General features: G+C 43.4%; 1 protein-coding gene across 1 annotated transcript in view; it reads left to right on the top strand.

Moving 5' to 3' along the window:
• The first annotated feature begins 2,799 nt into the window (after window positions 1-2,799).
• Window positions 2,800-12,595, top strand: part of KDM3B (lysine demethylase 3B) — a 60,246-nt gene continuing 50,450 nt past the window's right edge. The window contains exon 1 of the mRNA XM_037509212.1: window positions 2,800-3,193. Within this exon, the coding sequence (XP_037365109.1) occupies window positions 2,993-3,193 (201 nt within the window). The 5' untranslated portion in view covers window positions 2,800-2,992. The remainder of the gene's footprint in view (window positions 3,194-12,595) is intronic.

The raw sequence follows: 12,595 nt of genomic DNA, 5'->3' as shown, positions 1-12,595 counted from the left end.
AGTCATGTATTAATACTTTGAGTATTAATACATTCTAGTTTATTAATACATTAAAGTATTAATACTTGAAAGTATTAATACATTCAAGTATTAATACATTCTAGTTCCATGAGAAATGCTTGGTGGTACACTTAGGAAATGTTCTGCATTGGTTTATAGACTTTCGCATGTGGGGAGAAAAAAAACAGGTTGAGAAACATGACCAGGAATCTTTCTTCTAAAGAGTTTTCACATGTGTGCCCTGGAGAGATGGAGATTTAGTCAGATTCCAAAGACTTGGGCAATCCTTCCATCAAAGTACTGCTTTTGGAAAATGATCCTAGCACCAGTGCTGCTCTTTTGTACTAGAAGAAGGTATTTTGCCTCATGCTTCAATTTTGTAATATTCCTTTCCTGAAAGAAGCTGTATGGCTTGCTCTCTTTCTTTAGACCTTTCTTGTCACCCCACCCTCCCAGTCGCCTTCAGGCAATGTTGAAATTTGCTCTTGAAGCAAATAAAATGGAGATTCCCCATTTTATGATATTTCACTTACCCTTTTTAGTCAGTTGTTTTGTCTTCTGGAGTGGGGCGGGGTGGGGGGTTGCTCTTTAGATCTACCCACACTTCTCCCTACGTTAGCATTCTCCCAATGCGTGTTGGTGAAGTGTGTAGTTGCTTAGAGATTCACACAGGAGTCTCTGTCCCTAAGGCATAGACTTTTTTGTTTTGTTTTTACCAGTTGTGGTACTGACTTGCCAGGCGGCAAGAGTCTATGCTTAGCTTCCATTTCCTGCTTAAAATTGGTGGCACTCATCACTGAATACCAATCAAGTATGCAAGGAAACAGGAGCAGCTTGACTACCTGGAGCAGAACCTTTGAGGTGGTGAAAAAACACTGTAGAAAGAGTGAATTTTCACCTGCCTTCAAAACAAGGGAGGGGCTTTGGGGTAATGGAGCAATGGATGTGATTAAAGAAGCTCAAGATTAAAGTTTTTCTTTAAAATTGCTGTTTGGTTTCACCTGCTATTTGAGCGGGGCTTACAGTTTAAACATCTAAAATGACAACCCCCTCCCACCCGCTTTTTTATCTTTCTCTTTTGTTGTTGGGGTTTTCTGTTTATTTTTTGTGAGACCAACTATGATTTTATTTATCATTCCTGAAATCCCGAGAATCTAGAGAATAATGTAAACTCTCTGAGGCCAAGGATTTTGCTTTATTTAGTGTTGTGGCTCCAAAACTTTGAAAAGTGCCTGATAAATATGTTGAATTTCGATTTTTTGCCTTCCCATCCCAGAGCTTATGCACATTTCTGTTTCTTCTGCAGAAGTAATCTTTGGGTACTGGGGCAAAAATTAGAACTCTAGGAGAAAATCCCAGCAGTGAATTTTCATAGAAAAGCTTCAAGACATTTAGATCTTGTGTGCATTCATCCTTGTTTTCCTACCAACTACAATTTGTGAGCCATGTGCTTTAAGAGGTATCTGTTGGCCCAGAAAAACATTCTGAATCAGGCCTCAGGTTGGCTATGGCAGATGGAAGTTCCAAGAAATAAGAAGAGAACAAGTCGAAGGAAATGTTTCCTTGGCATGCTCTTCAATGTTGGTGCTAGAAAGACTTCCCTAGATGTTTTGTACTTAAAGTCAATAGTTGGTGCTTTCTCCTACAAACTTTGCTATGAGGAAAGTAGGTCAAGGGTAAAGACAAAGTTATAGACAGGAAATAACTGAATAGGCACATAAACCTTGCTGAAAAGAAAGTTACTGCTCTTTCCTGTTGGTAGGGCAGATCAATGAAAGAAATAAACCACTTTTGGGGTAGTAATCATAGATTATTTCTAGATTTTTTTTTTTTTTTTGGTTTGTATCACCTTCCATATACGTACATACTCTGCATCCATAAGACCACAGAACTTGTTCAAGTCTCTAACTTTACCACCATTAATGACTGAGATTTCCCATTGCCTGGTGTGAGTAACAATTCAGGCTAAAAATTCATTATCATTTTCTATAGTTGCTTTTCTAATAGCTATCAATCTCCCATGCCTGTATTAAACAATAGGAGTGGTGGGGTTTTCTTTGCCCTCATCCGCTCTACTACCTTGGTAAGAAGACACGCTATTGAACCAGAGAAATGAATTTCTTTACCGCGGGTCTCTATAATTTCTCAAAAAATGAATTGAGAAAACCTGGATTTAATAACACTGGGAAACTAGTAAGGAGAAGAAGCTCAATAGGAAAGACACTCCGATGGTTTAAGTCAATACCAAGATGCTGGAAACAGGTTGGCCTTCAGCCAACGGAAAGAGTGGCGTTTTCTCATCCAATGTCTTTGATACATTGGCCAATTGGAAAGGAACCTATGAAGAGCTGATAATGTAAGATGGGATGGTGCCATGTTATGGGCTATTGAGAAAAACGATATTATGGTTCCATGGAACAATGTTTCCTTAGAGATGACAAGAAAACTTACTTTCGGGAAGGAATTCAATAGGGAATTGGGGCACTAACTTCTTAGCTCACAACATCCACCTTCTAGCTACCTAGCCCCTAAGTCCCCACCCCAATAAAACTTTGCTGTCCGAGAAAGGTAAGTTAACGCCTTTTCCGATACAGGACAGCCCCGCCCGCCAAAGAAAGTTGGGACCAGGACAGTGCCTTGGGGGGCTGAAGGACCCGCCCCCTTCCCCACCCCGCCCGAAACTGCAATTCCCCTCCCCGCCGCAGGGGGCACTGCAGGCCCCGGGGAGATTGGGGCGGAGCGCTGCGAGGGGCCCGGAGCTGTCGCCCCGCTCCAGAGCGCGGGGGGCGCTGTGCGGGGCCCGGGCTGCGGCTCCGCTCCCGGCCACGGGGGGCGCTGCGCCGTGCCGGTGGTTGGTGGTGGCTGTTGGGGGGGTGGGGGGGAGCGGCGGCCGCGGGTGGTGCGGAGGGAGGCCTTGCGGGCGGATCGGGCGCTCGGCGGCGGAGGCGGTGGGAGGCGGTGGGCGGGAGCGCGGGTCTGGCCGGCCCTGGCGATGGCGGACGCGGCGGCCTCCCCGGTGGGCAAGCGGCTGCTGCTTCTGTTCGCGGACTCGGCGGCCTCGGCCTCGGCCTCGGTCCCCGCGGCGGCAGCGGCGGCGGCGGCGGGCGGAGATCCGGGGCCTGCGCTGCGCACTCGGGCCTGGCGGGCCGGCACCGTGCGGGCCATGAGCGGGGCGGTGCCCCAGGACCTAGCGGTGAGTGGCGGCCGAGGCGGGCACTAGAGGCCGGGGCTGCGGGGCCTGCGGGCGGCCTCCCCGGGGCCTTTGTGAGGGGGCGGTGGGGCGGGGGTGACCCAGTTCCGCGCCCCCAGATCTCTTCAGCGCCCCCCGCCGGCCCCTCTGCACCCCCGAGCTCTGGCCGGCATGGCTTCCGCGTTGGGGTGCGCGCCCCGGTTTCCCCCGGGGGGCGGTCAGGGCGCCAAGAGCTGCTGCCTCCACCGGCAGGCCCCGCCTCCGGAGCGACCCCTTTCTCGCAGCCGCCCCCCCCACCAACACGCCTTCCGAGCCGGCGCCTGCACCCCGGGCTCCCGGGCCCCTCGGAGTTGGGCGGGAGCTGCCGCTGCCAGCTGAAAGGCGCGGACCTGGAGTCCCCAGCCGCCCCCGGGAGATCTGCGCCCTGGGCCATTCCTCCCGTGGTCCCGCGTGGGGCGGGGGTGTGGGCAATTGTGGGAGGCACCGAGGCTGCAGTTGGAGCTGCTTGGGGCTTTTTTATCTGGCAGTTACTTCCTCCTTGCCTGAGACAGGATCAGCCTGGCGGTCTCCAAAAGGCCAGCTCTCGGGACTCTCTCCCGCGCCTCTCTGCGCTTCTAGGTGACAGGCGCTGCCGTTGTGGCTGTTTTTGATAAGTTTGAGGTCGGTCTCAGCAGCCGAATGGGGTTGCTGGGTGATGCGTTTTTGCTCCCAACTCGGCTACTCCCCCCAACCCTAGAGAGGTTTTGTTTTAAAACTTTGTTTTGTGGCTTGGCCGCTTTGGAATACTTGTTGTATTTTGTGATTAAAGTTAACTAGCTAGCATTCGGGACCATGAAGTGTTATTTTTGTGAAGTGAGGCGGCAAAACTCTGTCTTTGAGCTTTGGCAAGCCCCTTTAGTTCCTCATTCTGATAGCGGCTCTGGCTTCTCTGCTGAGATGAGGCTACGAAAACTAAGGGGGATTTTATTGGAATATAATAGATCAGCAGGCAGCAGGTAAAATGTCTTAATGAACTTGCTTGCACCTGCAGATATTCGATTCGCTATAAACGGGAACGCATTTTGTGAGATGTGAGTGATAACTGATGGTTTCTGATACCCAATTTTTGTATCTATTGATCAGTGGTGGTCGATCTTCCCACACACCAAATACGCCAGCTTTATGGGTTGTTTGACTTGCTTCTGCCACTCGAGTTGACTCGCTTTGATCTTACTCCATCTTTCTCTAAGAAAAGGCTGCTTTGCCATTTATAAGGCTACAGGGGGTCGAATTTGTAAAAAGATGTCAGAAATACAAGGTGGGTGAGGGTGTTGATTAAGAAGGGGATTTGTGTTTTCTTAAGAAGATTACTTTCTAGGTTGGGCTTGGGAAGAGTGTTTCTTTCTATCCAGTAATTTACTCCCTTGGATGCAAAACAATCTTGAGATCCGCCATTATATGCATACATTTTGACCAAAAAAACCTAGTCTGCCCTCCCTTTTCAGTCGGAATTTTTTGTTCTAGTTGTTTCCTCCTTCAGGTGAATTGCTAATGAGCTCTGCATCTGAAATGGCTATCAGTTCACTTTGTTGTTTGCTGGGCTCCCTGAGGGCAGAGGTTTTTTAATCTCACTGAGCTGCTGGACACCTATGCTAAACACTCAATTATTTTACCACCGGGGCTCATGGAATTGGTTTCTCAAGCCAAGTAAAAAGTTGCAGTGATTCTTGGAAATTAAACCAAAATGTATATTGCAACTTAGTTGCACACAAACATGGAGCTGTATGCGTCTACAAGCAAACACAGATTTAGGTTTTAAAAAGATACTTAACGCTTGTTTACATGTTTATCAAGGGACACAGATGAGAAGACAGCCACAACAAAACTTCGAGCCTTTAGAACTTTTCATTACTTGCACAATTGCTCAAGAATTGCTGTTGCTCTGATAAGGTTCTATTAATGACAGTGACTAGCATAGAATCAGAACGGGCCGTTTGTTTTCCTTTTTCATTAAAGAAATTTCCTTTGGACTCTGGGCATGTGGGCCATTCCAATTTGCACCACACTTCGTAGTAAACACAACCGTCTTCCAATCAAAAGTGTTCTTCCTGTACTCAAGGGTGGAGTTTGCGAGCAGCTGGCTTGTGATTGGGCAGATTTTCATTCAGTTATGTTTAAGATGTTTTCAGGCATGCTTGGTTTTGAGTAATGCATAGCAGGGCGCCCCCTGTTAAGGAGAAGTAATTGAGGGTTGAATGAATGAGTTTTTGAAGTGATTGAAAACACTTCTTGATTTTAGGCTCCATTATATCCTCTTTCTACATCCTTTTTCATTCCTGAAATCTTTCAAAATATAGTCCTGATACATTTAATGAATCCTTTTTTGGAAAACAGTACAAAAGCCATGTGCTACGGTAACATGAAATGGGAAGAAAGGATCGGGTTCCTGACAATTGGGAATTTTGTTGATATGGGTTTGATAGGTGAGCATCTTCATCATCAACACTATGCTAACAAAAACTGAAATTTTTAGATAAAATAGGAAGACAGCTTTTTTCCCTCTCATGGGAAATACTAGCCTTATTCATATTTCAAAATAGTACTGTTGTGTTTAAAAAAAAAAGTTTTGTTGCAAAATTAGTTCAGTGAATTTTTAGGCATTTAACTCTTCATGTCTAATTTTGTGTTCTATTTGTGCTTCTGAATCATTCTTGGCCCATATAAGTTGCAGAGATCTTGAGATGGTCACATGCATACTTATGGTAGATATAACAAACACAGACTAAAAAAATGTAGATTTTTCCCTTTTTTGTTTAAAAAGCAAAACTTAAATTTCGTTAAATGTCAGATAACCATAGATACACAGAAAAAGCTAATAATCTCCATTTTGACCAGCCACTTACCATACTTACTTGGAGTCCGCCCCCTCCTTTTTTTTCCCCAGTTAGTATTATACCCTGGGCGTCATTACCTGTAGATCTTACTCATCCTTCTAGATAGCTACATTGTATTCCATAGACTGGAACTATTGTTTATTCTATTGTTGCCCCTTAAGATTTTTTTGTTGTTTTTTATTTGTTGCCCCTTATGTTGAACATTGAAGTTATTTAAAAATATTTTGGAGGGCCTCCCCGGTGGCGCAGCGGTTGAGCGCTGGGTTGCGAAGCTGCCCGCTGCCTCTGCGGCGCTGGTTCGATCCCCGGCTGCTCCCCGGCTGCTCCCCGGCCACCGGAGGAGGAGGGTCCCAGCCACCAGAGGAGGGTCCCAGCCACCGGAGGAGGGTCCCTCATGGCGCGCAGACCTCTCCTGTCTCACCCGCTGCTCCCCTCAGCAGTGTACTTCGGTCCTTCTGCCTGCTCTGCTCCCCGCTCTGGCTCTGGTGAATGCTCTCACCCTCCCTTGCTTCTGACTGTACCCAGTGCTTGTATAAATAAATAAATAAATCTTAAAAAAAAGTTAAAAAAATATTTTGGTCCTACAAAGAATGCTGCAGTTTATATACACGTACATATGCCTTTATATAATCAGGGTTTTGTTTTTGTGGTTAGCCATCCAGAGTGAGAGATTGCTGAGTTAAGTATAAATTTTTTATTAAGTAAGAAATGTGCCTGGGTGTTTCCTAATACAATTGTAGCATTTCATACTCACCCAGCAGTGCTACCATGTAGTGCTTGTTTTCCTTTATCCATGCTGTCACTGGTGTCATCAGTCTGGCAATTAATGGGTAAAAGATGTATCTCACATTTTCATGACTACTAGTGTTTTTTGTCTTTGCTTTTTATATTTATTTTGTGAATTATTTGTGCCCATTTGAAAAAAATGGGAGTTGTCTTCTCTGTGCAAATTTAATGCATATTTGGGATATCAACCCCTTCGCCTATCAAGTAAAGTTAGGTGTATTTTCTCAGTTGTCTCTGACTTTATGGGTTGCTTTGACACATAGAAAAGTAAAAAAAAATTATATCTTATGTCTTAGACTTTTCTATAAATGTTCTTCATGTTTTCTTTCTAATATTTTTGCTTATTCTTCCTTTAGATCTTTGTCCCATATGGAATATTTTTGTAACTTTTTTTCCTACTTAGTAATCAATTGTGGCAGCACTAATTTTATTAAATCATCCTTTTCTTGCTATATGGTAGAATTAAATGATGCTTTTAGTAGCACTGGTTTGTTTTAAATTTGTATCTTAACTATCTCACCTGTACAAACTTGCAAAAGGGGTGAAAGCATATCTGCTTTAGTTTTTTTTTTTTAAAGATTTATTTATTTATACAAGAACTGGGGTACAGGCCAGAGGCACGGGAGGGTGAGAGAATTTACCAGAGACAGAGCAGGGAGCAGAACAGGCAGAAGGACCGAAGTACACTGCTGAGGGGAGCAGCAGGCATGGCAGGAGAGGCAGGAGAGGTCTGCCCCGCCATGTGGGACCCTCACCGGCCGGCCTGTCGGCTGGCCGGGATTGAACCAGCCCTGCAGAGGCTGCGGACAGCTTCACAGCGTGGCGCTCAACCCGCTGCGCCACCAGGAAGGCCCTGCTTTAGTTTTTTATCCCTTAATTTTTCATCTTTATCTGGAGGAACGGTGGGTTCTACATTACCTCTTTCCTTTGATTTGAGATAATGTAATAATTGTATCACTGTCCTGGCCAGTAGCGTGTTTCTTCTATCTGGGAGTCTTCCAAGAGGAGTGAAAGCCTATCTGCCTCATTTTTTTACTTCCTCTCCAACCTTTCTTCTTTGTCTCCTGATAAGTAGACTTTAAAATACCTCTCTACTTTGTTTCTAGATAATGTAATAATTATAGTCAGATCCAGGATTGCACGTTTCCAGTATGCAATCCATTATGATTCTCAACTTACATTCAAACAAACAAAACTTTAGCCCTAATTGAAATGAGAGCTTAAGGCTTTTTTTTTTTTTTTTTTTTTTTTTTTTTGAGAGCTTAAGGCTTTTACTGATTATTCTTAAGTGTCTTTTTCTCACTAAAATTCCAAAAGTTAAACAAAAATCTGAGTGATATCATTCATCTCTGATGTTCTGTTTATAAAATAGAATGTTTTTTATTCTGTATAGTTTAGAGATATGTACAGTATTTAGAGAACTCTGATTAAAAATGAGGTTGTGCAAGAGAACATATTGTGTATGAGTCCCTCCCTCTAAGCACACTTTTCAACTTAACTCTTGTCTTAGAGAGCAGAAGTTCTATTTTTTTTAAGTGGTCTAACATTGAAACACATCCACCATTGAGTTTTTCAGACATTCATGTCTTTCGTATAGTTCATTTTTTTTTTAAGTTTGTTATGTGTGTGATTTTTATTAGCTGTCTTCATTTGTCTTTGTATTCCGCTTACTTTAGGACTGTGTAATGTCCACTGTTGATCACATTTTATACTGCTCATTTTGTCCAGCATCATCTTCTTTACTCCACATTCAGATCTCTCCTCTTAATTACCCATTTGTTTCTAAGAGTTGCTAAGCTATCCAACTCCCTGGGACTCATTCCCTCCTTTAGTACTCACTTGCCTTCTTCTGGTTGATTTAGTTTCCCCTCTACCCCCTAAATGGTGGGTAAGAAGCATGGCATTTTCTGTTAGTGTTTTTTCTTAGCAACAGCTGGGGTGGGTTCCTATAGGCTTTGCATCCATAAAGCCTGGGGGACAAAACACCTGTTACTGCTTCTCACTTTTCCAGTGTCCTTGACAGGTTGGTGGTTTTTTAAGCCCTCCCCACCTCCTATCCCTACTGTCAAAGTGTCTTTTACTCTTGTTCTGTTGATGGGTAAAATCTACCTGATTGTTTGGTAATGACTCCTATAATGTGACCTCTCAATTTCACCAGCACAGAAACTCCATCTTTTTATGTCTTCAGGGGTAATCAGACTCTGGGGGACTGAATCTCTCTAACCAAACTCTCAGGAGATTGATTTGTAGATCCACATGTAAGGTTATTAATTTACAGTGGGAGATATCCCTATCCAGAGATCTGCACAGAGTCCCCACCTTGTCTACTCAAGAGACCAAATTACGATAAGATGGATCCTTGGTGTGCAGAGAATCAGACAAGGAAAACTTGGTGATGTCAAAAGAATATTTACAGCAAGCAGCCCTGATTTGGTACTTCTCCACTTTCGTATTACTTTCTGACTTCCATTGCTGTGTTTCCCCTTTACCTTTTGTTGTAACATCATCTGTCAAAATCCTATAAAGAAAAGAAAGCCTGTCCATCCTTTTTTTTTTTTTGTCCAGAAACAAAGCTTTCTGTGTTTTTACCACCTCTGTATGATTCCTTTCTGAATCCCCAGCATGTTATTTATTTTTCCTTTGCTCCTTTAGCACTTCATGGATACCACTTAGAATATTTGTCCTGCTTTTTCTTGCTATATACATATGTACAAGATACATAATGTCCCCTACGCGATTGTAATTTCATCAGGAACAGGGAGCACATGCATTCTAATTTTTTTTGTAAGATTTATTTATTTATGCATACAAGGCCAGAGGTGTGGGGGGGTGAGAGGATTCACCTGAGACAGAGTGGGGAACAGAACAGGCAGATGGACTGACATGCACTGTTGAGGGAAGCAGTAGGCGAGTCAGGAGAGGTCTACTGTGTCATGTGAGTTGCTCCCTGGCAGGCCAGGAATCGAACTTGTGCTGCAGTGGCTGCAGATAGCTTCATAGGTTGCAGATTGCGTCTTAACCCCTTGCACCACCAGGGAAGCCCTCTAAATTTTTTTTAAAGATTTATTTATGCATGCAAGAACTGGGGTACAAGCCAGAGGTGCAGGGGGTGAGAGGATTCACCAGAGACAGAATGGGGAACTGAACAGGCAGATCCACTGAAATACACTGCTGAGGGTAGTAGCGGGCACGACAATAGAGGTCTGCTGCACCATATGGGTTAGCTCCCTGGTGTGGTGTGACCTGGGATCAAACTTGAGCTTTAACAGTGCTGTACTTAACCCCTTGCACCACCACGGAGGCCCAAAATTATTTCAAAAGGCTTTCTCTGGCCACTCTATCAATTTGCACTTCTAATATATTACAGAATTTTTCTCAATGATCCCCTATAGTAAGGTAATTATAATTGAGCTTTTTAAAAAGATTTATTTTATTTATTTATGCATACAGGAACTAGGGTATAGCCCAGAGATGCGGGGTGGGTGCGGTGAGAGGATTCACTAGAGACAGAATGGGGAGCAGGACAGGTAGATCTACTGAAGTAAACTGCTAAGGGGAGCAGTGGGCAAGACAGGAGAAGTCTGTTGTGCCATGTGGGTCAGCTCCCTGGCAGGGGGATATGCTGCAGTGGCTGGCGTTAGCTTGATAGTGTTGAGACTTCAATCCCTGTGCCACCAGAGTGGCCCAATTATAGTTGAACTTTTAGGGTTTTTTCTTTTTTATATTTCTATTGAATTTTTTTTTTATCAGGTACTAGTTTTTTTGGTCTTGGTATTATTGGAATCATATTTGAGACCCCAACCCAAGACACATTTTCCATTGGTTTTTAAGATTTACTTCTGGGTTGTTAAAAGTGTTGGATGTTTTGGGGGCCTCCCTGGTGGTACAGGAGGTTAGGACGCAGCCTCTGAAGCTGTCCGCAGCCACTGCAGCGTGAGTTTGATTCCTGGTGGGGGAGGTGACCTACATGGCGCAGCAGACCTCTCCTGACTTGCCCACTGCTCCCCTCAGCAGTGTATTTCAGTCAGTCCTCCTGTTCTGGTCCCCACTCTATCTCTGGTGAATCCTCTCACCCCCCACAACTGTGGCCTGTACCCCCATTCTTGTATGTATAGATGGATAAATCTTTTTTAAAAAAGTATTAGATATTTTGTTTTTCTATTTTGAAGTAATACATATCTGTAGTGCCACAACTCATTAGAGACTATTGTTTATATTTTCTTTAATAATATTTATTTTTTGCGTAGAAGAACTGGGATGTAGCCAGAGGTGGTGGGGGGCGTGGGTAGAAGATACACCAGTGACAGAGTGGGGAGCAGAACTACTGGATTTACTGAAATATACTGCTGAGGGGAGCAGAGGGTGAGACAAGAAAGGTCTGCTATGCCATATGGGTTAGCTCCCTGGCCAGGAATCAAAGAGTGATAAGCGCTGAGACTTAACCCCTAGGCCACCAGAGAGGCCCTGTTGTTTATATTTTCATGTAGTGTCTTTACATCTTGTTTTAGAATTGTTAAAAGTTGAATTAATATTGTATTTTGAGTTTTGCTTTTCATTAATATGGCAATTTTCCCCCTATGTTATTAAAGACTTGTATTGTGGGTCATTTACATTTTTTTGTGCTTTTCTGTATTTTCAGCAGGTAACATGTATTACTTTGATAACTGAAAATAAAACAAGTGATTTGTAAGAAAATCTTATATTTATTGGATACGTAATTGCATTCACTGCTCCTCTTTCATTGAATATTGAAATTGTTTCAGATTTCAGGCTGTAATCAATAATGGTGTGATAAGCATCTTTGTGAATAAAGCCCGTTCTTTATTTAGTCTTATTTCCTAGGATTATTGCCTGGAGTGGAGACACAAGAATATGTACTTATTTAAGGGCCTCCCCGGTGGCGCAGCGGTTGAGCGCTGGGTTGAGCGCTGGGTTGCGAAGCTGCCCGCAGCCTCTGCAGCGACGGTTCGATCCCTGGCTGCTCCCCGGCCACCGGAGGAGGGTCCCACATGGCGAGCAGACCTCTCCTGCCGCCCGCTGCTCCCCTCAGCAGTGTGCTTTGGTCCTTCTGCCTGCTTTGCTCCCCGCTCTGGCTCTGGTGAATTCTCTCACCCTCCTGCGCTTCTGACTGTACCCAGTGCATGTATAAACAAAACAAACAAACAAATAAATAAATAAAACATGCCTCTATATAAAAAAAAAAAAAAAAGAATATGTACTTATTTAAGATTCTTGATCCATAGCAGTTTTTTTCAAATCAGAAAAATAATCTGACCAATTGTATGAGCTGGCATAAACAATTCATGTTTATCAGGAGTACATGGTTTGCTGGGTATTTTTATTTCATCTAATTCTAAAGACAATCTTTTGATGTACTTAACTGTCCCTATTTATAGGCAAAGGAAATGAAGCTCAAGGAGGCTAAAGTAACTTACACATGTACACACACACACTTGAATTTTCATTTTTTATCCTCATGCTACTCAAGAACATAACATTTAATTTGTTGAAGAAGTTAGAAAGTAGGGGATAATTGATACAAAGGTATCTCTTGAAAATCAAAGGAACTTGAGAGAAAAAAATTATTTTGTATTTGAAAACAACAGTATTCTAGACATGTATCATTCCCTACCTTGGTTGTCAAGCTATACCATAGTTTTATAATATCATTTATAATTGAGTTCATATTTTGTTTAGCATGTAGGTAAGAAAATTGGAAAAGAAAATGTAGGAACCTTGGGAATTA

The sequence above is a fragment of the Talpa occidentalis genome, unplaced genomic scaffold (genome assembly GCF_014898055.3).
Source record: "Talpa occidentalis isolate TD23 unplaced genomic scaffold, MPIMG_talOcc4v2.1 talOcc4.13, whole genome shotgun sequence".
Taxonomy (NCBI): Eukaryota; Metazoa; Chordata; class Mammalia; order Eulipotyphla; family Talpidae; genus Talpa; species Talpa occidentalis.
This window is presented reverse-complemented; position numbering and strand designations above follow the sequence as displayed.